This window comes from Oncorhynchus masou, chromosome 13 (assembly GCF_036934945.1).
Source record: "Oncorhynchus masou masou isolate Uvic2021 chromosome 13, UVic_Omas_1.1, whole genome shotgun sequence".
Lineage (NCBI taxonomy): Eukaryota > Metazoa > Chordata > Actinopteri > Salmoniformes > Salmonidae > Oncorhynchus > Oncorhynchus masou.
This window is the reverse complement of record NC_088224.1, coordinates 17,535,081-17,560,758: the sequence shown is the minus strand read 5'-3', so window position 1 is coordinate 17,560,758 and position 25,678 is coordinate 17,535,081. Positions and strand designations below refer to the sequence as shown.

Genomic DNA, 25,678 nt, shown 5'->3' with positions numbered 1-25,678 from the left:
TTACACAGCCTGAAGGTGTGTTTTGGGTCATTGTCCTGTTGAAAAACAAATGATAGTCCCACTAAGTACAAACCACATGTAATGGCCTATCGCTGCAGAATGCTGTGGTATCCATGCTGGTTAAGTGTGCCTTGAATTCTAAATAAATCACAAACAGTGTCACGAGCAAAGCACCCCCACACCACCTCCATGCCTCACGGTGGGAACCACACATGCGGAGATCATCTGTTCACCTACTCTGCGTCTCACAAAGACATGGAGGTTGGAACCAAAAATATCAATGGACAGATTTACACCAGTCTAATGTCCATTGCTCATGTTTCTTGGCCCAAGCAAGTCTCTTCTTATTATTGGTGTCCTTTAGTAGTGGTTTCTTTGCAGCAATTCGACCATGAAGGCCTGATTCACGCAGTCTCCTCTGAACAGTTGATGTTGAGATGTGTCTGTTACTTGACCTCTGTGAAGCATTAATTTGGGCTGCAATCTGAGGTGCAGTTAACTCTAATAACTTATCCTCTGCAGCAGAGGTAACTCTGAGTCTTCCTTTCCTGTGGCGGTCCTCATGAGAGCCAGTTTCATCATAGCGCTGATGGTTTTTGTGACTGCACTTGAAGTAACTTTCAAAATTCTTGACATTTTCCAGATTGGCTGATCTTCATGTCTTAAAGGGGCGGCAGGTAACCTTGTGGTTAAACCCCGAGCTGACAAGGTACAAATCTGTTCTCTGCCCTTGAACAAGGCAGTTAACCCACTGTTCCCCGGTAGGCCGTCATTGTAAATAATAATTTATTCTTAACTGACTTGCCTAGTTAAATAAAGGTTACATTTAAAAACAATTAAAATAACTTACAAGTAATGGACTATTGTTTCTCTTTGCTTATTGAGCTGTTCTTGCAATAACATTGACTTTTACCACCCCTACATTGTCACAACACAACTGACTGGCTCAAATGCATTAAGAAGGAAAGAAATTCCACAAATTAACAAGGCACACCTGTTAATTTAAATGCATTCCAGGTGACTACCTCCTGAAGCTGGTTGAGAGAATGCCAAGAGTATGCAAAGCTGTCATCAAGGCAAAGGGTGGCTACTTTGAATAACCTCAAATATATTTTGATTTGATTCACACTTTTTTGTTTACTACATGATTCCATTTGTTATTTCATAGTTTTGATGTCTTCCCTATTATCTACAATGTAGAAAATAGTACAAATAAAGAAAAACCCTGGAATGAGTACAGTAGTCCACAGTGTCCAAACATTTGACTGGTACTATATATCTGTTATTACCAAATAGGCATTTTATATGATACCATCTCACATATCACCACATTCCTCAAGTGAAATCAAATTCATATTCAAAATGGATGTAAACAGATAATGCACATAAGAGTCCTCACCCATGTATTCAAAGACCAGGTAAATATCTTTGTCATTTTGAGCTCTGATGACATTGAGCAGTTTGACGATGTTGGCATGATCTCCAAACTCCTACAGGGAGAAATACATAACAGTTTAGATAACGTGCGTGGACGGACACACACGGAGACACACAGACACACACAATTGAGTGAAATCAGTGTTAAGACTGCAAATCTTCTTAGGGATAGTGACATAACCAACACCACCTAGACTGTTCTTAACGTTTAGATGCGTTGTTATGTAAACCCTCTCCACTATGGTGCCAGTGTTTCTGTGGGAGATGGCAATAGCTGATTATGGACACTGACACACAGTTAATGGACTTGGCCTCTGTTTTTCCTGGCCGCAGAGGATGGGAACAAAACCTGACCACACTGTTTTCTTTTCCCTGTGTGACCAGTTTTCTGTTCACTTTCAATAGGTCAGAATATATGGCCACCCTATGGATGATTAACTAAGCACCTAATCACACTGCAAACTGTCCACAATACTTTTAGTAGTCTCTTTAAAATGGTACAGGTGTTGTATCTGTGAACCTGGACTAAGGCTTCTGTTCAACTATAGAAAAAACTAAACAAAACTGTCTTTGTCTGGACTACAAGTCTTTAGCATACGGAATTATTTTATGCATTCATTTCAAAACCATGCCATAAAAATGTTCATGTCCATTTTGTTATATGTAATCTCTGCTGGACAGGCTACATTTATGTGAGATTTTCAGTTCTAGGTTGCCCAGAATATGTTAAACACAACTTTAGATACAACAGTTCAGCACTTGGCAGGGTCTAATCAGCATCAAGGAGTCTTCCTGAAAAGCAGGAGCCATCTGGAGTTTACATTACGGTATGCAAACACGGTCCCAGTGTACACAGCAACATGACCAGTCCACTCAGGCTATATACACCAGCTGCCTGCGTTTGGGCTCCATTTCAAACCATTGAACCACTCACTTCAATTTTCCAATTGTTGCTAACTGAAATAGATATTAATTCTTACCTGAAGAAACATTATTTCTCTGAATGTCCTCTGTGGAGAAAAAAAGAACATTGGGAAGACGTAGGAAAGGCCAAAGTCATTTTAATTGACAATGTATTTAATCATTAACGGACTAAATGAAACAAGTTGTTTGAGAACCCCTGGCCCTTACAGTATTGCCATAAAATTATAATTAGATATAGTCAAGATTGTTGAACAGGGACTTTTTTGTTACGCTCCTCAAACTTTCACAACATATATTAAGATATATCTCTGGAGCTACATCCACTTAGTGGCAGACAAAATGTCAATGTCAATGTCAATGACCAATATCATCATGTATCACAAACCTGGGCATCAGTCCTATTCCTGAAGGCATCAAATATTTTCTTTACAGCCACAACTTCTCCTGTCTGTCTGTCCACAGCCTTCCATACAATCCCATATGCCTGGACACAGAGTGGATAAAGAGATACAAAACAGATAGTGAATCATTATCAGGATTAAAAGGTCAAACAAAACAGCCACATGACTGTAGTTGAGCCCTAAGATAAACTCAAAGCACTATATTGGAAACACAGGGAAGTAGAGTGGAGAGTAAGGAAAGAAAACGTTCTCGGGAGCGATTACTAAGCACTTTTAGAGTCAGCAGCACACCGAGGAGAGGTGACTGGTTATGACATCAATGGGTGAGAAGAAGAGAAGACAGGGAACACTAGACACTGGTCCCTCTGGCGTCAGTGACTTCCTGCTTAGCGAGCAGAGCAAGGCTAACTTTAATACCGTCAGACAGACTGAAAACTGGGGAAATAAGGTTATTCAAGGAAGACTTTTGGGGGAAAGTTAGTCTTGGAACTTATAATGGTACTCTTGGTATTGTAACCGAGGAATAGTGCCCAACAACAGCACATCGGTTTTTCCCCCCCTTGGGTAAAATTGAATTGTAGTAAACGTGCCGAAAGCTCACTCCACAGCTAGCTTGAAATGTTGCCGATGGAGCTATCCAATTGGTGCCTTTTGTATAGCTCAAACAGTTGGTACGTTGTCAAGGAGGAGGGTCACATGTGTTTGCGAGAATACAATCACTGGTTCGAGTATGGTATGGGGGCAGGGACAGTGGAGGAAGACTTACTGTGAGCAGCACACTAATGTCAGTTTCATTACTGTATTATTTACTGTATGTTTGTTTATTCCATGTGCAACTCTGTGTTGTTATGTGTCAAACTGCTTTGCTTTATCTTGACCAGGTCGTAGTTGTAAATGAGAACTTGTTCTCAACTAGCCTACCTGCTTAAATAAAGGTGAAATAAAAAAATGAACACCTGTGTAATAGGACCCATGGCCTCCCCTCAAAGGAAGGTTCTAGGTAGTATTGTGTGACGCATGTACATGACTCAACAGTTTGCCACCTGGCACTATACAGTTCAGAGATACAATAAGCATCAGGGAGGCTAGATCTAGCACATGGTGAGACTCTCATTGTTTTGTCAAGAGAAAGAAAACAGGTCTTCTGTTATCCTATGTCTGGGAAAAAAATAGCTTTGGACTCAGAAGTCAGGGATTTTTCTATTTCCCTTGTATCAGCTGATCTGGCTGAAAGAAATGTCTTGTTCTGAAAAAATGTATAATCCTCCAGTTTATGACATCAGTATTCACAGAGACAAAGTTTGGGGAATTTTAAGAATTGTTCTTAAAGGAATGAATAGGGAGGTAAACGTGAAAAGTAGCAATGTGTGTAATTCAATGACTATTTCTATAAAATAAAATGGATTTCAAAAGCGACCACTTGTTCTTTGTATTTATTTGCTTGACAGCAGTGAGTGTTCAATTTATATATATATTTTGTATTAATTTACCTTTATTTAACTTGGCAAGTCAATTAAGAACAAATTCTTATTTACAATGACGGCTTAACCCAAACCTGGACGTCGCTGGGCCAATTGTGCGCCGCCCAATGGGACTTAATTACCGCCGGATGTGTCTGTCATTCATGAGTTTGACTTTCACATTACTATTGTCCGTTTAAAAAAAACATTTTTTTACAACAAATAAATGTTTTCCCCAGAACTATAAAAACTGGGGACAGACAAAATTACTTACCCCCTTTCCAAGTCTTTTCTTTATTTCATATTTCATGGAAATATGATCCTCCACTTCCGTGACGTTCATCCTAATTCTTTGTTTAGTTAACTCTTATGCAATGTTTTTCATTCCTTTTTGGTAATTAAAGTAACAGTCAGCCACAAGTAGAAATTCTGCAAGGAAACACTTGAATCATCTGTTTTCAGAAGGTTCTTGATCAAGGCAACAATGTATAAACTTCCTTTGCAGCTGCAATCTCCATATGAGTACAAAAAAAAGATGTAACACCTTTCGTTTGAAGGAGTTGTTGAATGTAAACAGTTAGTTAAATACAAAATCACGATTCATGTGTTGTTGTTTGGCAGCCAGTTCTGCTTGCAGCAGCGCGCTAACTAGCTTCTTTAAACTTCTGCGCTAATGTTAAATGGTTATTGATCAATCACTGTCGTTGCCCACCGATACATTCCTAAACAAATATCTCCCTCCCGAAAATTACCGATGGTCTTCTTTGAAAGTTCTGAAACAGTCCGGTTCAAGGATATGCGACAGGTGTTGATTGCTGGATACAAACAAGCATATCGGTTCGTTTCGTAATGGTTTGTCGTCCTGGAGACGCAACTATATGCTGCTGTACAGTTTCCGAAGTCAAAATTTACTATATCGTAACAATTAATGGAAAAAAAAAAAAACTTTTTGGTCTTAATTTAAGGTTAGGCATTCGGTTACCAGTGTGGTTAAATTCACGATTAAAATAACTTTTTAATTAGATCAATTGTAGAAGTAGGCGGGATTTATGACTTTGTCGCTGTGGTAACTAGTGACAACCGTTCCAAAAGTTTTTAAAGGAGCCGTATGCTTTAGTTTATGAATCGATAAGTGAGATGCACTGCACTGTACGGAGATTGTGACAGCCGGTTAAACGGCATCCCTTGAAAAGGCAAGAACAAGATGTATGGCAGGAGAAGTGCAGTATTATCATAAAGCGACATACAGTTGGAATACAGAGGAGGAATGGAGGGAAAATGAGGCTGAGGAGGTCTAAGAGAGAGAGGGGAGCTTGAGTTGGTTAAAAATGGCAGAAAAAAGGATATGGTTTGTTAAAGAAGAATGGTAGAAAGTATAAAACAGAGTGAGCTGAAGACAGGAGAAATGGAAGTGAATGAGGTCGAAGTATCAGAGGTGGAAGGTGTGGTGAAGTTCTCGGAGTCTGAGGCTTGCACAGAGGGTCAGGATAAAGATGAGTCTGTGACAGTAGGAGTGAAGCTTTTGGAAAAAGTGGAACCTTGCCTTTTGGCTGATCCATTTGTGGTTTCAGGGTGGGTGAAAACAGAGTTGGGTGCTGTGGAATCATTGGTGAGGGTAACCAAAAGTGGTCTTGTGATAATTTGTGTTTCTGCTGGTCAGAGGGAGGTGCTCTGCGTTAACCGAATGGGGGCGTGAAAGGAGTGATTAATGGGGTAGCACTAAATGTAAAAGTTGACCAACTGAAGGGGAAGATTCCCGGTGTTTGATGCAACACAGACAGTGTGGCGTGAGTGGTGAAACAGAATAGTCATTGTCTGTTCTTTTGAGTTTTGATGTTGAGTCGTTGCCCGACAAATTGATTTTAGGATATATAAGTTATCCTGTACAAGCTTTTGTGCCAAATACATCACATTGTTAAAGGTGTCAAGCTTATGTGCATGTGGCAGCAGTGTGTAGGAGGGAGGTTCCTATGTGTGAGAAGTGTGCAAAGGGCATGAGACAAAGGAATGTGTTACATTGAGGAAAGTAGTGGTATGTGTTAATTGTAGGGGTGCCCATGGGGCTGGGGATCAGAAATGTCCTGTGCAAGAGAGCCAGGTTGAGGTTTCAGGGTTAGAGTAGTGCAGAAGTTGTCATACGCTGAGGCAGTGAAGAAAGTAGAGGAAGATGGGTCAAGGGGTAGGGATTCTGAGAGAAGTGGTGTGAGTAGTAGATCTGTACCAGTACAGAGGGATAGTTCAACAAGTAAATATGTTTCAGTGAGATTGGATTTTTAGCATTTATAGCAATGGTTATCAACTGTACTGCAGGGATGGAACTGAAGTCGCAGAAAATGGAGGTTGTGGTGGCAGCTGCAGAGGTATGAGTGTGCGAGACATCAAGAGTTAAGTGGTAGTTCCATTATTTCAGGTTGTTGGCCCAAGGTAGGACGAAATAGATTTAAATAGTGGAGTAGGGTGGTGTTATTTTTTTGTGAGTGTTGTGTTAGATGGTAGGGTATTTGTTTATTTTTTTCAAGCAAAGTATAAGGGAGTTGTACTCCAATCTAGTAGGTGGTATTAATGCAACATTTATTGATGCCAACCACCGTTAAACCTCAACGAAGAAGACGCACCCAAGCGGTTGTGAGGCCAGGGCGCTCGGATCAACCCTACTCCTCATCCAGTGTGTGCTCTGAACGCCCCGAAAGCATAACACTCTGAATTTACAACACGGACAATCTAACAACATTCTGAATTTTTACAAATGGCCAGAGCACACTAAGCGCTCTCTGGTACTCCAGAGTGAATTTACAAATGCACCCAGTGTACCAAACAAAATGTGCAATGAATGACCTTAGAATTCAGACATACATTTCTAAACATGATAACAGGCAGACACCAAAGTTGGAGGTAGATGTTTTTAAATATTATTTCTAAAAAGTGTTACATGCTTTTTTTAAATTCAAAACTGCATTATTTACAATGGTAATTCTTAATAAATATGCTCTCCCTAATTTTCATTGAGGGGTGAAACACCATTTAGTCAGCATCCCAAAAGGAGAACATTCTATGAATCCACCCATCTCCATTGCCCACCTAATGTGGCCAAACCCTCACATATAAAGAAAAGCTGAATTAAGAATGTTAACTGAAGTATAGTACTATAATATCAAATGTACTCAAATGAGAAACAAAATCATAGATAAACATATTTCATTCATTAGAGTGTTTCAACATGATCATCAATAAGGGTGCATTACAGGTTGGCCTTAACTATTTTAAGGCCCACCTGTCCATCAACTGTTTCATCTTGGGTTAACTGAACATCCATTGCCAGGAATAACCTGTACACAAGTTATTGGAGTGCCTCAGAGTGCAGATGAGGAAGAGCAACACTGTATTTGACAAATTTAGCAGTTCATTTTCATCTCGAAATGTTATTTCCATCCCTTTATCAAAGTTTTGGCTGACCGAACTTCTTAAACACACCCCAGGTCACTTTTTTACATGTTCTATTTCAAATATATTGTCTTCATATAAAGTGATTTTTAAAGGGTACACTCACACCGGGCCTTGTGTTGGTATGACAACACCAGACGTAAACACAGTCCTATGTCCTGTAGATGCTAGAACACAGGCTGATACCACATTGACTCGGTGTCGGTACCCCCTGTATATAGTTTCATTATTTTACTGTTTTACTTTGTTGTTTTTTTTACTTTAGTAAAACATTTTTACGGTAAGGGCTACACCTGGTGTATTCGGCGCGTGCGGCAAATCAAATTAGATTTGATATGAGTAGTCTTAACACAGTGCCCCGTCACGCAGGCTAGAGAACTACAACTCAACTAGGCATCTCACTGAACAGGAGGACCCCACTGGGCCACAGCACTGGACGCAGCCATGAGTCTAGGTCAGAGTTCAAAGGATAAGACAGACAAGTACTGTACCAGAGATGGAGGAAGAAAGATATTATTCCATTGAATAGTACAGACCACAAACAGAGGAGACGACCTCTGAGACGCGTAGCGAGAGAGGAAGGGATAGTACAATGATATAAGAAAGGTGAAAACAGTCCTGGATGATGGGTAGATTAGGAGGAGTGTAAGAAGCGATTGAAGGCGTTGTAGGCTGACTCCAGGTCAAACAGCATCTGGCGAACCTGGGAGTCATCCAGCTCATCAGAGGCTGACATGCTGCTGAGAGTGGTCAACCTAAAGAGGAAAACATGCAACTCTTTACCTTCGGAATTACTATACTATTTTAGTGTTACACCTACTGTCATTGTGAGACAATAAGGGCCATTTTCCCATGCACAGATTAAGCCTAGTCATATAAGGTGAATTCACCAATTTGTAAGTCGCTCTGGATAAGAGCGTCTGCCAAATGACTTAAATGTAAATGTAAATATTAAAAAGTATGGTCCATGAGGATTCTCCATTGAAAGTGCTTCTTAGTCCAAGACTAGGCTCAAACTGTGTCTGGGAAACCAGTCCTAAATGTGTGTAAGTGAGGTATATCTTTACCAGAGGGTGACTTTGTCCTTGGCCTCATTGTCTGGGGGCATGTTGCTCATTCTGTTCATGGTCTCCATCAGCTCTCTCAGGTCTGGTTGGATCTGAAAAATTCAAACCACCCCATCAGTCAATGAAACATAGAACCAATACCGGACCCTAACCACTTTACCCGACAGGTTATATGGCTGCGTTTACACAGGCAGCCCAATTCTGATCTTTTGCCCAATTATTCATCTTCTGACCAATCACATCAGATATTTTGCTAAAAAAAAAATAACAAAATATCCAAATTGTCCTATGTTGCCTATAAATAGGGCCTCTGAGGCTTTCCAAGCCCTAATTACTTTAGAGGTGATATGTTGATGTTCATTGTCACTTGACCTCAGTCGGATCTATTTACCTCATCCATCGCCCGGATTTCCAGACGTAGCTTGTCCATCACCGTGATAAAGAGCTGGGGATAAGAGAGGAGAAACGGAAAAGAAGGCCAATAATGTGTAAGCTTAACTGACAATTTCACTGTCTGTCAGAAACCTGAAATTTACTGCAGAACAATCACACACTTTCAAATGTGTGGTCTGGCAAGGTAAAAATCTGTCCTTCTGCCCCTGAGCAAGGCAGTTAACCCACTGTTCCCCGGCGCTGATGACCTGGATGTCCATTAAGGCAGCCTCCCGCACCTCTCTGATTCAGAGGGGGTTAAATGTGGAAGACACAATTCAGTTTAAATCATTCAATTGTACAACTGACTAGGCATCCCCCTTTCCTTTCCTACCAGTCTGATCTTATGAAAGAGTTTGAATGTGTGTTATATCTCTCCTATGCTGTTCCTCTCTGTTCAGCGGCCCTGCTGGATCTTGGCAGGGTTGATGTGGGATGCAATTTGCTGTGGCACTTAAGGGGGCACCAACAGCGTTCTGGGATGAGCCAGAACATGCGTAAAATTAAGAAAAAGACAGTGCCAGAACAGAACGCATTTTATTATTAAATCGATATTGGACCGCAAATGCTTCAATGTTGGCAAAAAATGTTGGTGATCCCAGCGTCTGAAATCACTTAGTGTTTAATGTCATGAGCATAGCGAAGAGACCTACCGATACGATATCAGCAATGCAGCGATTCAGGTTGCCCTTGTCATCCTTGATGGTGATTGGTCGATCCTCCTTGATTCTCTCCATAGCTAGCGGGCAGTCAAGCTGATATACAAGAGAAGGGAGAGGAGAACAATATGAAATACAAACCAATGTACTCATATTCAGATATTGTTCTCAAGTTCGGCAGCCAGCAGATGGCTAAAGCACGTACACATCGAGGATCAGCCACTTTACATTACAGTGAGTGGATTCCATTAACTGCAAAAGCTGCACTCCACTCAAAGCAGTGTGACTGATTTAAACTCACTCTGTACTTCCTACAGAAGTCGTCGATAGAACCCACGTCAGATCCCTGGACCTGTTTGAAAGCAGCCTTGTACTGCACCAGTAGCCTGGAGCAAGCAGCCGTGTACCTGATGGAAACACACAGTAATGGATCTCATTCTCTAATGCTGAAGCAACCTCATACAGTACTTTCAGAAAGTATTCATACGCCTGGACTTTTTCACATTTTATTGTGTTGCAGCCTGAATTTAAAATATAATTTGTGTCACTGGCCTACACACAATACCCCATAATGTCAAAGTGGAATTGTTTTTAGACATTTGTACAAATTAAAACTGAAAAGCTGAAATGTCGAGTCAATCCCTTTGTTATGGCAAGCCCAAATAAGTTCAGGAGTATAAATATGATCCTCTTAAGGATCCACCCCTTTTTCCAATTTTCGCCTAAAATGACATACCCAAATATGCCTGTAGCTCAGGACCTGAAGCAAGGATATGCATATTATTGATACCATTTCAATTGAAACACTTTTTGTTTGTGGAAAGTTTGTGAAGATGTGAAATTAATGTAGGACAATATAACACATTAGATTTTGTAAAAGATAACAAAGAAAAAAACTTTTTTGTATCATCATCTTTGAAATGCAAGACAAAGGCCATAATGTCTTATTCCAGCCCAGACGCAATTTAGATTTTGGCCACTCGATGGCAGCAGTGTATGTGCAAAGTTTTACACTGATTCAATGAACCATTGCATATCTGTTCAAAATGCTGTATCGAGACTGCCCAAATGTGCCTAATTGATTAATTAATACATTTCCAAGTTCATAATTGTGCACTCTCCTCAAACAATAGCATGGTATTCTTTCACTGTAATAGCTACTGTAAATTGGACATTGCAGTTAGATTAACAAGAATTTACGCTTTCTGCCCATATCAAATATGTCCATGTCCTGGAATTTTTTGTTTGTTACTTACAACCTCATGCTAATCACATTAGCCTACCTTAGCTCAACTGTCCCGCAGGGGGAGACAACAACGATCTCGTAGAGGTTAACAAGTCACAAAAAAGTTTCATGGACTCACTGTGTAATACTGCAAAAATCACTGAAGCTGGAGACTCATATCTCCCTCACTAACTTTAAGCACCAGCTGTCATAGCAGCTCACAGATCACTGCACCTGTACATAGCCCATCTGTAAATAGCCCATCCAACTACCTCATCCCCAAACTGTTATTTAATTGATTAATTTAGCTCCTTTGCACCCCAGTATCTCTACTTGCACATTCATCTTCTGCACATCTATCACTCTAGTGTTTAATTGCTATATTGTAATTATTTTGCCACTATGGCCTATTTATTGCCTTATCTCCCTTATCCTACCTCATTTGCACACACTGTATATATACTTTTTTCTATTGTATGTTTGTTTATTCTATGTGTAACACTGTGTTGTTGTTTGTGATGCACTGCTTTGCTTTATCTTGGCCAGGTCACAGTTGTAAATGAGAACTTGTTCTCAACTAGCTTATCTGGTGAAATAAAGTTTTTTTTTTTTTTTTTAAATGGTGTTTAATGTGATTTTTGAATGACTACCTAATGTCTGTACCCCACACATACAATTAATTATCTGTTAGGTCCCTCAGTTGAGCAGTGCATTTTAAGCACAGATTCAACCACAAAAATCAAGGAGGTTCTCAATTCCTTGCAAAGTGAGATAAAACAAATATTTAAGAAAGCAGACATTGAATATTCATTATACTTTGGATGGTGCATTAATTCACTCAGTCACTACAAAGAAACAGGCGTGCTTCCTAACTCAGTTGCTTGAGAGGAAGGAAATCACTCAGGTATTTCACCATGAGGCCAATGGTGACTTTAAAAAATGTACAGTTTAATGGCTGTGATGGGAGAAAACTGAGGATGGGTCAACAACATTCTAGTTATACCGCAACACTAACCTAAATGACAGAGTGAAAAGAAGGAAGTCTGTACAGAATAAGGAAGCCTGTACAGAATAAAAATATTACAAAACATGCATGCCGTTTGCAATAAGGCAGTAAAGTAAAACTGCTTAAATGTGGAAAATAAATCTACTTCTTGTCCTGAATAGAAAGTGTTATGTTTGGGGCAAATCCAACACATGACTGAGAATCAACTCTTCATATTGTCAAGCATGGTGGTGGCTGCATCATGTTATGGGTATGTTTATCATTGGCACGGTCTCGGGAGATTTTTAAGATAAAAATAAACATAATAAATCTAATTAAAGGCAAAATCCTTGAGGAAACCCTAGATCAGTCTACTTTCCAACTGACACTGGGACACAAATTCACCTTTCAGCAGGACAATAACCTAAAACACAAGCCCAGGTAGCCTAGTGGTTAGAGCGTTGGACTAGTAACCGCAAGGTTGCAAGTTAAAATCCCCAAGCTGACAAGGTACAAATCTGACGTTCTGCCCCTGAACAGGCAGTTAACCCACTGTTCCTAGGCCGTCATTGAAAATAAGAAGTTGTTATTAACTGACTTGCCTAGTTAAATAAAGGTTCAAAAGTACAATTTTTTTCAACATCTTTTTTATTTTTACAAAAGGATAGATTTGGAGTTACATAAACTTTGATTTTTCAGCAGGTACATATGCAGGATGCTACCCTCCACAGCATGGCCTTTTCTCCAGATCAAAACTCCAAACCTACAACTTAATTCTGACCAACACCAGAGAGATTACTGCTTCCAAGGTATTATTTTCCCAAGCTATACAGAGGGTGCTGTAGCAAACAAACAGCAGAGACCTGAGGACACCATTCCAAGCTGGAACTGAGCCAGATTCAATTTGCACGAAGGTGTGAAGTAAAAGGCCTTTGGCCCAACAAGTGTCGGGAGTCTTTGAAGCGTCCTCTGAAGTCCCCTCCTGCTGTACAAAGACCATTCCCTGGCATTTTCTACAAGAAATCTGCCTCCAGAAATAAAAGCTTCTCCCAAGTGGGTGACACCTACTCCCATTGCCTGCTGCACTGCTGCTTGAATTCCACCTGGTGATCTGTTCACCGTCTGCCCTGGCCTGTCTCCTATAGGTACCTCTACCACACTCCCCCCTCTCTGTTCACTGTCTGCCCTGGCCTGTCTCCCCCTGTCTGCTACAGGTACGTCCTCCACCACACTCCCCCCCTCTCTGTTCACTGTCTGCCCTGGCCTGTCTCCCCCTGTCTGCTACAGGTACCTCCACCACACACACCTCTCTCTGTTCACTGTCTGCCCTGGCCTGTCTCCCCCTGTCTGCTACAAGTACCTCCTCCACCACACTCACCCCTCTCTGTGCACTGTCTACCCTGGCCTGTCTCCCCCTGTCTGCTACAGGTACCTCCACCACACTCACCTCTCTGTTCACTGTCTGCCCTGGCCTGTCTCCCCCTGTATACTACAGGTACCTCCACCACACACACCTCTCTCTGTTCACTGTCTGCCCTGGCCTGTCTCCCCCTGTCTGCTACAGGTACCTCCACCACACACACCTCTCTCTGTTCACTGTCTTCCCTGGCCTGTCTCCCCCTGTCTGCTACAAGTACCTCCTCCACCAAACTCACCCCTCTCTGTTCACTGTCTGCCCTGGCCTGTCTCCCCCTGTCTGCTACAAGTACCTCCTCCACCACACTCACCCCTCTCTCCCGAGCTTTCGCTTGCCTCCAGCACACATGCACTGTTGGGTCGAGTGACTCTGAACATACAATGGCTAGCCCCAAGTCGTTATATTTCATTTTTTCTTGTGCATTTTGCCTCATGACTCCTGCATACTTTGTTGACTACAAACTTTCTTTACCCAACCGTGGGTCAGGCTGTGTTTGTTCACAGACTTTTGGCCTCCCATCCTATTCCATCCACCTCTCACCGGCTTTGTATTCATGTTACCTGATGAAATTGCTGTACAATATGATCTTGTTGCCACCTGATGCACATTCAGATGTCATAAATCAGCACTGCAGAGCTCTCCCTGTACTATAACATGCTTTGATTGTATTACTGTTGATGATATCTGGAAATGTGCATGTACACCCTGGCCCATCATCTACAGTTGCTAGCCCCAATCCTGACTTGTGCTCTGATATCTGCTTCACTGATTTCTGCTCTCGTGAAAGCCAAGGTTTTCTGCACGTTAACACTAGAAGCTTATTACCTAAAATGGATCAATTGAAAGTGTGGGTTCACAGCTCCAATCCAGATGTGTTGGTCATTACTGAGACGTGGTGAAGAAAGAGTGTTTAGAATACTAATGTTAACCTTTCTCAGCAAGACAGATCTTCCAGAGTTGGAGGAGTGGCAATCTTTACCAATGATCACCCTCAGTGCTCGGTTGTCCCCACCAAGTCTGTCCCCAAACAATTTTCTGGTTTTAAGCATTAAACTTTCAAATAGCTCTTTGTTGTCTGTTCCTGGGTGCTATCGTCCTCCATCAGCACCGGCCTGCGCCCTACCTGCCTTAAGCGCTCTCCTGGCCCCTTACACGATGTCTGAATTTGTCCTGCTAGGTGACCTAAATTGGGACATGGTTAAACCACCTGACCAAGTCCTAAAGCAATGGGACTCCCTAAACCTTTCTCAGATTATTACCAATCCCACAAGGTATGACTCCAAACACCCAGAAAAGGCTACTTTCCTTGATGTTATCCTCACAAATAATCCTGATAGGTATCAGTCTGGTATTTTCTGTAATGACCTTAGTGATCACTGTTTGACAGCCTGTGTTCTTAATGGCTGCTCATTGAAACAACCTCTCCTGATTTGTCATAGACACTTGTTAAAAAACTTTAATGATCAAGCCCTCCATCATGAACTGGCCACTGTAAAACGGTATAGAATCAGCTTGATCACCTCTGTTGAAGACGCTTGGACCTTCTTTTTTGATATTTTCAGTGGTATTGTTAACAAACACTTCCCCATAAAGAAAATTAGAATTAAAACAGGTTCAGCCCCTGGTTCGGGGGGCTGGACATGGCTGAGCTCTTTAAATCACCACTTCATTAAGTCAGGATTCCTATCTGAGTCAGCCATGCCTCCTTGCCCATCCAACATTTTCTCCCACCCCTTCTAATGCGACCCGATACTTCTCCCTCTTTTTCCCCTGCCCCGCAACAAAGTTTCTCCCTGCAGGCAGTCACTGAGCCTGAGGTACTAAAGGAGGTCCTTAAACTTGACCCCAAAAAAAGACCCTTTCTACTTTAAGGTTGCTGCCCCTTTCATCACCAAGCCTGTCTCTCCTTTCTGGGGAGTTTCCCATTGCTTGGAAGGGAAATGCTATTTTTATTGACTTGACCAAAGCTTTTGATACAGTAGACCATTCCATTCTTGTGGGCCGGCTAAGGAGTATTGATGTCTCTGAAGGGTCTTTGGCCTGGTTTGCTAACTACCTCTCTCAAAGAGTGCAGTGTATAAAGTCAGAAATGCTGCTGTCTCAGCCACTGCCTGTCACCAAGGGAGTACCCCAAGGCTCGATCCAAGGCCTCACGCTCTTCTCAATTTACATCAACAACATAGCTCAGGCAGTAGGAAGCTCTCTTATCCATTCATATGCAGAGAATACAGTCTTATACTCAGCTGGCCCCTGCCCGGATATTGTGTTAAATGCTAAACAACAATGCTTTCTTAGTGTCCAACAAGCTTTCTCTGCCGTTAACCTTGTTCTAAACACCTCCAAAACAAAGGTCATATCACAGGGCTTCCAAGTGGCACAGGGATCTAAGACACTACACTACAGACAACCTGGTTCGAATCCCGACTGTATCATAACCGGCCGGGATTGGGAGTCCCAATTGGCCCAGCGTCGTCCGAGTTTGGCCGGTGTAGGCCGTCATTGTAAATAAGAATTTGTTCTTAACATTAAGCATTGAATGAGGCTGGTTTGTCCAGGGCTACAACAAAAATGCGTAGTGTTCGGGGTACTCAAGGACCAGGGTTGGGAAACACTGTCATAAACTGTAAAATAAAGGTGTGTGTGTGAGTGTACTAAAAATCTTGACTGAATATTTTTTTATTTTATTTAACTAGGCATGTGAGTTAAGAACAAATTCTTATTTACGATGACGGCCTACCAAAAGGCAAAAGGCCTCCTGCGGGGACGGGGGCCTGGGATTAAAAGAATAAATACAATATAAATATAGGACAAAACACACATCACAACAAGAGACAACACAACACTACATAAAAAGAGACCTCAGACAACAACATAGCAAGGCAGCAACACATGACAACACAGCATGGTAGCAACACAACATAACAACATGGTAGCAACACAACATGGTAGCAGCACAAACATGGTACAAACATTATTGGGCACAGTCAGCAGCACAAAGGTCAAGAAAGGTCTTTGAATGAAGAGATTGAGATAAAACAGTCCAGTTTGAGTGTTTGTTGCAGCGTGTTCCAGTCGCTAGCTGCAGCGAACTGAAAAGAGGAGAGACCCAGGGATGTGTATGCTTTGGGGACCTTTAACAGAATGTGACTGGCAGAACAGATGTTGTATGTGGAGGATGTAGCCTGCAGTAGATAGGAGGGGAGTGAGGACTAAGAGAGTTTTATAAATAAGCATCAACCAGTGGGTCTTGTGACGGGTATAAAGATGACCAGTTTACAGAGGAGTATAGAGTGCAGTGATGTGTCCTATAAGGAGCATTGGTGGAAAATCTGATGGCCAAAGGGTAAAGAACATTTAGCCGCTCGAGAGCACCGTTACCTGCCAATCTCTAAATTACTTCTCTGTAATCTAGCACGGGTAGGATGGTCATCTTGATACACCCCATCCCGGATCCGGGAGCGTAATCATCGACTGACACTAATTAGCATAACACAATGGACATAAATATCACTAGAAAATATTCCTATATATGCTTTACAGCCAAAGCAAGACAAGCATTTGTGTAAGTTTATCGATAGCCTAGCATAGCATTATGTCCAGCTAGCAGCAGGTAACTTGGTCACGAAAATCAGAAAAGCAATCAAATTAAATCGTTAACCTTTGATGAGCTTCGGATGTTTTCACTCACGAGACTCCCAGTTAGATAGCCAATGTTCCTTTTTTCCAAAAATATTATTTTTGTAGGCGAAATAGCTCCATTTGTTCTTCACGTTTGGCTGAGAAATCGACCGGAAATTGCGGTCACGACAACGGCGAAAAATATTCCAAATTAGCTCCATAATATTGACACAAACATGGCAAACGTTGTTTATAATCAATCCTCAAGGTGTTTTTCAAATATCTATTCGATAATATATCCACCGGGACAATTGGTTTTTCAGTAGGACCGAATAGAAAAATGGCTACCTCTGTATTTTACGCGAGAATCACTCTGAGAGCCATCAGGTGACCACTTACACAATGGAGCCGCTTACGGGTATTCTTCAACATAAATGAGTAAAACTATGTCACAATGCTGGAGACACCTTGGGGAATACGTAGAAAAAGTAATCTGGTTGATAGCCCATTCACTGCTCAATAGGGACGCATTGGAACACAGAGCTTTCAAAAGATGAGTCACTTCCGGATTGGATTTTTCTTAGGCTTTCGCCTGCAATATCAGTTATGTTATACTCGCAGACAATATTTTTACAGTTTTGGAAACTTTAGAGTGTTTTCTATCCTAAGCTGTCAATTATATGCATATTCTAGCATCTTGTCCTGACAAAATATCCCGTTTACTTTGGGAACGTTATTTTTCCAAAAATGAAAATACTGCCCCCTAGTCACAACAGGATTAGTTGACAAGTTGAATCAGGTGTGCTTGTCCAGGGTTACAATAAGAAAATGTGGGGATACTTGAGGACCAGGGTTGGGAAACACTGGTCTATGACAGACGTGCACACACACACACAACCAGTCAGAGTATATTAACTCACTCATTAGGAGTCACACAGTCTTTGATGTAAGCTTTCTCCAGGGCCTGAAGGGTCTTCACTACAGCAAACAGCTCTGCCATGTTGTCAAACCTTGATAAATACAAGCACAACGCTCAATGTTAACATCTCACCTACATGGTTTGTGAATAGCGTTTATCATGAATTTACAGTCAATGTTCACTTACTTCTCTCTCTCTCTGGCATTCTTGTACAATTTTACTTCCTAAAAAACAAACTGCATTATTTCTTATTTTTGATTTTTTTAAACCTGGTAATAATGCGGAAAACTCAAAGCCAGAGGTCCACCAAATATGCCATAAATATGCCATTAAATTATGCAAACCCTACAAAACCCCACTTACCTCATACAATTCAGGTTTATTGACAGGAGCTATAATGAAGAGAAGTATAAAGGCATAACAGAGATGCTTTATAAGACCACATCTCTTTGATGATCGCGTCTATAAGAGGTCTCTAAAAAAGCCTGGGTCTTCTTACTTTCTTGTATTCTTCTTATTTATATTTCTCGTGTGTTTTTTGTTCTACCTAGTGCTTCATTGATATTGATTGCTGCATTGTTGGGTTGGAGCTTGCAAGAAAGGCATTTCACTGTACTTGAGCACGTGACATTAAAACTTGAGTACATTTGTGACTGTCAGGTAAAACTTACCTCCTCCCATACCTCCTGCGACAGGTATTCCGTGAAACATGGTGACTGCTGCCGTTTCACAACTTTATCTATTAAAAGTAATACATGTTACAGATGCCTTTCAAATACTTTAGCTATAACATCAAAGTTAATTAATTGACTGTAAACTGTGTCTGTAGCGATCTGTCACGTTTGTTTGCTAGCAAAGAGAAAATACAAGCAGGAAGTCCTCAACTGGCTAGCAAGCACGAAATGTAGCTTATCTAGCTTGCTACACTTTGATGAATTCACCACTCGTTTAGCTAATTACAAAGGTTGGTAGGGGAGATTATTTGATAAATAGATGTCAACAACAATATTCAAAGATGACATTAGCTACTGTAGATATTTTATGAAAAATAAGCTAGTTAGCTAGCTAGCATTTCCTTTGTGATTTATCTAACTAAAACAATCACCCATTTGGCACAATATATTGGCTGGATAAGTTAGGCCACTTCACAATACACTACTATTACGTAAATTGAAATAATATACACATGTTATTCGACCAATACTTCAATAATAAATCAAAATGTTCTGGAAATATTTAACTCACCCCCTTAGCAAACGGAAGTGACGTCAGTGTAAACACACCCCTCGCGGAACCAAAGGACCCACAGACGTCGCAAAACATAAGCTGCCCTTCTGTGCCTCACTTAAAATAAGCAAAATTCTAAATAAGTGTTAAAATACAAAAAAATACTATTTAGAAACGTGTTACCACATGAGGAAATGTATATTTGAATTATATTATATTTCCTGCTGATACTTTTATAAAAGTGAGTGGAGTTTCATGTGCAATATCTGGCATGTGGAAGCCCAATTATTTTCTGGCGCGCGAGACTCAAAAAAGACACAACATAACTTTGCTACAAGGTAAGACTGAAAATCGAATTAGATAGCTTGTATTTTAGCTCAATTATGAAAAAGCTCTCACCTAGTACCGCTACAAAATATATCTGATATACTAACTAAAGCAGGTTTATGTTTTGACAACTGGCGTGGTTGAAGCTCAGCTTGTTTCATGACAGTAATTGTTTTGTCATCCAAAGCAACCGGGGGGTTTCAATGCAAATCGAACGAGGCTAATTTCCAAACGTATCATTCGCAAGCCTGTCCTACATTACCATGAAAACCTCCAAAGCGCCATCTCAGGCTTCAACACAGGAGGAGTGTGGGGTTTGGCTGGACACTGTAGACCTCAAAGAAAAGGCTAAACAGGTACTGTGCTTTGGAAAATGTCTGACTCATTGGTTCTGACCCAGCTGAGTTTGTTGTCATGAAAACAAGATAGTCCACTACTATGATTCTTTATCATAATATACTATATGTTTTCCTTGCTCTGAACTTGTGGAGTCTGACTGAATACATTCCCTAATTGTCATTTTTAAAAACGGTTAATTTCTCATTCCAGAGAAGGCCATTGCAACCCATCTCAAAACAACTGAATCCTCTTGCTCGGTCTGGAGGTTACAGCTTAGCAGTGGCGCTGAATTTTACACAAACAAAAATCCAGATTCCTGTAAACAAACAGAGCTCTATATCCTCATTCTTTACCCCACAGCGCAAAGGTAAGCTCTGGTGCAGAGGAAATGCTGCTTCGGGATTAAGCTGTACTTCAACAAATGTAATCATGTCAGCAATTGTTATTTACAGTAATGAATGTGTTGTTAGTGTAATATCCCAATAATGTTTTAGAGGCTCCCCATGTCACTCTCTCTTACAGTGGCCCAAAAGGCACCTGCGTCTCCAGAGCCAAGTACACCTTCCACCAGATGTTTCTCAACTTCACTCAGGCGTGTTAACATTGGGAGCGGAACCAAACGGAAACGTGCAGCGTGTTTAGAGTCAGGGGCACAGAGTACAAGAGCTCAACCCACCACCCTACAGATGAGCCCGGAGGGAGAGAATGCTGCAGGCTGTGAGTGGGACAGGCAGAGCTTCAGGGAAAGAGCATATTGGGAGGTTTCCCATATGCCCCATCTTAAAATGGACCGTCAGTCTGAGGAGATGGAGGAACCAGACAAAAAGAGAAGGCTCTCTGTGAATTCCTCTCCCCCAGTAGAGACTGATACTCATGAGGAGGAGTGCAGTCAGGACCAATGGAATGCCTGTAGCAGCCCACAGTATAGTAAAGATCTAAGTGAGCCAGATTCTGAGGGGCAGTGTGTTCTGACACACCAGGAACTCTTTGTTGGAGTAAGACCTGCCAGTGACTCAGGCACTGCTTTCCCAGAGAGTCTGCAGAGTGAGGGTGGATTCAGGGCTTGGCTGGGTGCACAGGATAGGGCCTCCACCCAGAAAAGGGCTGTCCCTTCTCCTTTGATATCACAGCAGGTAGAAGGGAAAGAGAACGACTTACCACAATCAATGTCTTCGCCATCCCCAAACAAGATGTCTCCTCCTCTCAGCCCTGTTTCCACTCACAGATGGACGAAACCACATCTTCCATCACCACAGATGCATGTTCTAGAACAGTCCATGAAACGTGTTCTAGAACAACCATTGAGAGAGTGTGAGGGAGACACTCTTGCCATGCTGTTCACACAGGACTCTGAGGGCTTCAGGGTGATTGCACACCGTGCTCTGGTATCAAGAAGCCCAATAAAGGACCAGACTAATGTATTAGCTAGTGGTAGAGACAGTATATTTGCTGCTGATAAAACCCTGCTAGGAGAGGAGTTGCTCTTCACCCAAGACTCTCAGGGAAAGAAGGTTATCAAACATTGACAATGTATGTATAATGGTGAAAACTAATGAAAGAAATTCTGAACATTTTAGATGTTTTGTGCATTGTAAATTGTATTGCAGGTTAAGGTTTCTAATGACTTATGTAATCACTTGTTTGAAAACCACCTATGATCTTTACTTACAGTACCTGGATTTAAAATGTATTTGATATATCCAGTTTCTGAACATTTCTCTTTTTCAACTTTATGGCACTGAATAAAATGTAACACAAATAAGATATTCTCAAGTCCAAATGAATGTCAAGACATCACACAAGCACTAAAGTTTAGATTTTATTTTGAAAAAGGATACATTTATGTACACTAAATTCACTGCTGTGTGTGAATAAATACATGTGAAAAGCACTAACAGTATTAACCCCATCTAAATGCTGATGCATTTGTGTCCCAATACAAAATCCATTAAAGAAATGAAGATGCTTAATTTGAGGTTACAGTGATGTATTCAGACTAACAGGTATGTATATTGACAATAGTTCAGTAGACATTATGAAAAACATTTCTCTATCTTGATTTGTATCTAAGCATATTAAGGCTTATGCAGTGCTGGTGACAGCAATCTATTGGTGGTGATGCTACAACCATATATTTGGGTTAGGAAAATTAACAAGATAACTAGTTTAAGATATATCTTGCATATCAAATGCAAGTAAGGGCTCACTATTATCTTTCACTTTGTCAATTAAGTCTGCTGTCAATGCAATATAGGCTAGTATATATATATATTTTTTTTTATGTGTTTTTTTTTAAAAACACTCCCATCCTAATTCAGTGCTACCCCAGCTAGCACAAAGTTCTGAGAACCATTTGTTTTTTAAAGCTTGGCTTTAAACACTTGGAGTGTTGTTGCCCTATGGTTATTTTGCATACAACCTTCTCACAACATTCTAGGAATGGAGCAGGATACCCAGCTCACACATTTGAGAGCTAAATGTTTCTGTGGTGGGAAATGTAGTACGTTCAGATCCATCCTGGTGGCGTAGTGGAATAATTGCATGGATAAAGAAGAGAAGATAATAGTTTTGCATTTCACGGACGCCATACCACAATAACAAATAAAATTGTATGATTAATGCCTAAGCAAATACATTTTAATTTGTTCTGTGTTTGGAGTTCAAAACAGTTAAACTAAGCTAGCAGTGTTATCAGAAGTCTTATTGAAACATGTTCTCAGAACGTTATTTAATTACCTTCAAATTACATTACCATTCTCAGAACATTAATAAAACCTTTACAGGAAAACTTTCAGGGAACCATAGTAAAATGTTCTCAGAACCTCACTGCAACCTAAAAATGTTAGTTCCCAGAACAGGCAACATTTTTACTTCTGTTCACAGAATGTTTTTAAAAAATCAGTTCTACTGGTCAGGAAACTTATGGCTTCCTTCCCAGAAATGTGGAATCAAAAACATACGCTCCCACAACTTCCAAGGAACCAAATGTGCTAGCTGGGAGAACACTACCATGCAGTATAAACATGATACAACTGTTCACTGAACAGCTAGATGTGAATATTTTAGTATTGTAGAGTATTAAAGCAAACCAAAACAGTGTATGCTTCAACATCTTGTGGAACATACTCTACAACTCCCTCTCAACTGACCATATAGTTTCAAACTGGCCATTCAATTTTATCCGTGGAACATTCTCTTCATCCTACATATCATACAAATCAAAAGTCAACTCGACCTCATTCTTCAATACTTTCTGCCTCTCAAATCAAGTCACAACAAAGCATAAAACAACAACATTAGAATGCCAAGTAGTATGGAATCTGAAGGTTCTCTCCAATCAAAAGACACATCTATAATATATCCTAATACAAGGTTTGCCTTATCAGGGTAGCTCTTTCAGCTGTTAACTTGTAAAGAAGTAATTATGTTGTACACATAGCCTTCTTGCATAAACACCTTTTATGTTATGACACACACAAGTAAGTTAAGATGCCAGACACTTGTTTGAGAGTCTTTACCTTATTTTGCATAAACAGATTTAACATATTAACATAAAGGCTACACTTCCTCACTATTCCTAATTTTAATGCAACTTTATTTGCCAAACACAGAAGTTCTACACAAAGAAACCTGACAAAAATACTGCATGTTTAAATAGTAAGCTTACCATAACTCTGTGGATAGTACAGTAGTTTTGTGAAGGAGAGTGCTCTGCAACAAATAAGCTGAACAAACAGTTCAAGGACAATCTACCATTTCAAAGGGCAGAGAAAACAATATAATGTAATCTTAATGCATACAATCAGGCGTACAATCAACTGACCTCCAGCACTACTAGCCAGTCAGTTACACTGTCTGGTTTGTGTGGTACAGAATCCCTTTTATTACTTGTGATAGCCAGCCTATAAGGGTTTGTAAAACCTCTGACGGAGAGGGAAAATATATGAGGAATAAATGGGGGTGATAAGAGATCATCTCGATGAGGAGAAAGTATCAGCAATCAGCCAGCGATCTCTGTGGGTTCTGTCACCAGTTTGGACCCGTCCCAAACGGTCTTGAACTGCTCAGGAACTGGGAACTCCCTCTGTTAAACAGGCAATGTTAAAAACAAAACCACACTCAGACACATTCTCACTAAGTCTCATCCTTACACTCTCTCTCACAGGCAGGCAGGCAGACAGACAGACAGGCAGACAGACAGACAGACAGACAGGCAGACAGGCAGGCACGTTGGAAATGCAAGCCCTCAACACACACTTTAACACACACTCACATAGTCGTCATCCTGTGGTACCAGGATGTTCATCTCGGAGCTCTTGGCGCTGACGATCTCACAGTCCAGAGCATCCTTACTCAGGTAGACTTGGCATCCCTCTGTCTTGTTGATGGAGATGGTAGGAACTCTACCCATCACCTGGACAAAAGTGGGGCAGATAATTCCATCTTATAACTAGTCTATGGACAGTCATTTTTCCTATCCGCGTAACCTGAAAAGTACCAAAAAAACTCATGGCCCTAACTCAGAGGCACCTAACTCATGGCCCAACATAACATATAAAACTAAATGTGCCAGTACTATACATATATGATAGGGTTATTGCAAGTACATTGAAGCTGAACTTCAGATGCCGAGAGGAAAGAGAACACATACTGTATGTTATCTGCTTGAACATGTATGAAATTTGAGCTGACCTGTAACTGAATGTCCTTTGAGTTGATTATTTCCACAATGCCAACGATGTTGTCAAACACCAGACCAAGCTTCTTACAGTTATCTGTCAGAGGTGAACGTCATAGGAAAGCATGAAATACGTGAGTGAGAGAGACACAGGAACAATGCTGTCAAAGATGACAAAGACATTGTCCACTGTGTATGGCCACTCCTTTGTAAATTACGTCAAAGTATAAATGATCAAACCTTAATAACAGAAATACAGTATGATCAACTCAGAAGTAATACAACAGATGGCTGAACTCACCCACAATGATGGAGTTGATCTTTCCCTCTATATGTAGAGTAGAGTTGCTGCAGCAGAAGACATAGGCCACCTGTCTCAGCTCTGTCTCCTTGATTACCAGGTCATGAGCCTGGTCAAAGTACTCCTGTGGGGAGAAACAACAAACAAGACCTGTCTGACCCCTCTCCGGTTTGACCCTTCACCTTTGGATGACCTCATTGGGTTCAGCACCAGACATCACAATCGCCTCCGAAAGTGTACTGTCACACTAACAGCAGTCTTGGTCATTGAATATGTGAGAAGCACCAAAATGTTCCTGACTCACTAGACATTCTTTAAGATCCTCCATGTCCTCCATTTTGATAATAGCAAAACTTAGAAGCCTGGCAGGCGAGGCAAGACACTAGGTAACATACCACCCTCCATTTCTTCCCCTCCAGCTCCAGCAGTGGGGGTCGTTTCTGGGGAGGCTCTAGGTTGGAGGAGCCGCCGGGGTTCCGGCTCTTGGATGGGGAGGTGTGATTCTCCCCTCCCTGGGAGCGAAGGGCGGGATTCTTATGGGTCATCTGGTTCTTTGAGACATGCTTTAATGCTAGTGAACAGAGAGAGGATACTTAATTGTAATAAGTTATTGTTTTAGTAGAAAAATGTATTAAAAAATGAACTATCAAGAAATCTCAATTTGAGAAACTTTGACCCTAACACAGCATAGAATTATAATGACTATTTCTATGTCCTCAACACAGCAACTCATCAATTCTCCCTCACGTTCTCTTTCTGTTTCTCCCCCTCCTTCTTCCTCGTCTTCTCTCCTGTCTTGGCTACCTTTGGATCCCTGGTTC

At 41.0% G+C, this 25,678-nt stretch overlaps 4 protein-coding genes across 6 annotated transcripts in view; 1 reads left to right on the top strand and 3 right to left on the bottom strand.

The window, feature by feature from the left end:
- The window catches only part of mapk15 (mitogen-activated protein kinase 15), a 21,552-nt gene extending 16,311 nt beyond the window's left edge, over positions 1 to 5,241 (bottom strand). For both annotated transcript variants that reach the window (XM_064983068.1, XM_064983069.1), the window contains exons 1-4: positions 4,497 to 5,241; positions 2,747 to 2,845; positions 2,418 to 2,447; positions 1,400 to 1,490 (exon numbers count right to left, since the gene is read on the bottom strand). In XM_064983068.1, coding sequence (XP_064839140.1) covers positions 1,400 to 1,490; positions 2,418 to 2,447; positions 2,747 to 2,845; positions 4,497 to 4,565 — 289 coding nt within the window. In that variant the 5' untranslated portion in view covers positions 4,566 to 5,241. The remainder of the gene's footprint in view (positions 1 to 1,399; positions 1,491 to 2,417; positions 2,448 to 2,746; positions 2,846 to 4,496) is intronic.
- Positions 5,242 to 7,108: 1,867 nt separating this feature from the next.
- Positions 7,109 to 19,284, bottom strand: LOC135551831 (vacuolar protein sorting-associated protein 28 homolog). The gene is made up of 10 exons (XM_064983067.1): positions 19,231 to 19,284; positions 18,657 to 18,724; positions 18,349 to 18,377; positions 18,172 to 18,209; positions 17,987 to 18,076; positions 10,123 to 10,228; positions 9,816 to 9,917; positions 9,122 to 9,175; positions 8,731 to 8,822; positions 7,109 to 8,418 (listed from the first exon to the last, which is right to left on the bottom strand). The coding sequence occupies exons 2-10, from the start codon at positions 18,694 to 18,696 to the stop codon at positions 8,298 to 8,300; spliced, it is 672 nt and encodes a 223-aa protein (XP_064839139.1). The 5' UTR covers positions 18,697 to 18,724; positions 19,231 to 19,284; the 3' UTR covers positions 7,109 to 8,297.
- A 195-nt stretch (positions 19,285 to 19,479) lies between these two features.
- LOC135551830 (serine/arginine repetitive matrix protein 2) lies at positions 19,480 to 21,695 on the top strand. The gene is made up of 4 exons (XM_064983066.1): positions 19,480 to 19,550; positions 19,727 to 19,895; positions 20,089 to 20,245; positions 20,401 to 21,695. The coding sequence occupies exons 2-4, from the start codon at positions 19,803 to 19,805 to the stop codon at positions 21,402 to 21,404; spliced, it is 1,254 nt and encodes a 417-aa protein (XP_064839138.1). The 5' UTR covers positions 19,480 to 19,550; positions 19,727 to 19,802; the 3' UTR covers positions 21,405 to 21,695.
- Positions 21,685 to 25,678, bottom strand: part of LOC135551829 (adenylyl cyclase-associated protein 2-like) — a 42,406-nt gene continuing 38,412 nt past the window's right edge. For both annotated transcript variants that reach the window (XM_064983065.1, XM_064983064.1), the window contains exons 9-13: positions 25,253 to 25,428; positions 24,858 to 24,981; positions 24,571 to 24,653; positions 24,152 to 24,292; positions 21,685 to 23,962 (exon numbers count right to left, since the gene is read on the bottom strand). In XM_064983065.1, coding sequence (XP_064839137.1) covers positions 23,879 to 23,962; positions 24,152 to 24,292; positions 24,571 to 24,653; positions 24,858 to 24,981; positions 25,253 to 25,428 — 608 coding nt within the window. In that variant the 3' untranslated portion in view covers positions 21,685 to 23,878. The remainder of the gene's footprint in view (positions 23,963 to 24,151; positions 24,293 to 24,570; positions 24,654 to 24,857; positions 24,982 to 25,252; positions 25,429 to 25,678) is intronic.

Excerpts from the sequence above, each read along its gene's own strand:
- LOC135551831 (XM_064983067.1), bottom strand. The coding sequence starts at position 18,696 with ATGTTTCACGGAATACCTGTCGCAGGAGGTATGGGAGGAG. Across the intron at positions 18,210-18,348 it reads ATAAACCTGAATTGTATGAG|GAAGTAAAATTGTACAAGAA; the intron begins GTAAGTGGGGTT and ends TTTGTTTTTTAG. Across the intron at positions 8,419-8,730 it reads AAGGACAAAGTCACCCTCTG|GTTGACCACTCTCAGCAGCA; the intron begins GTAAAGATATAC and ends TTTCCTCTTTAG.
- LOC135551830 (XM_064983066.1), top strand. The coding sequence starts at position 19,803 with ATGAAAACCTCCAAAGCGCCATCTCAGGCTTCAACACAGGAGGAGTGT. Across the intron at positions 19,896-20,088 it reads TCAAAGAAAAGGCTAAACAG|AGAAGGCCATTGCAACCCAT; the intron begins GTACTGTGCTTT and ends TTCTCATTCCAG. Across the intron at positions 20,246-20,400 it reads CTTTACCCCACAGCGCAAAG|TGGCCCAAAAGGCACCTGCG; the intron begins GTAAGCTCTGGT and ends TCTCTCTTACAG.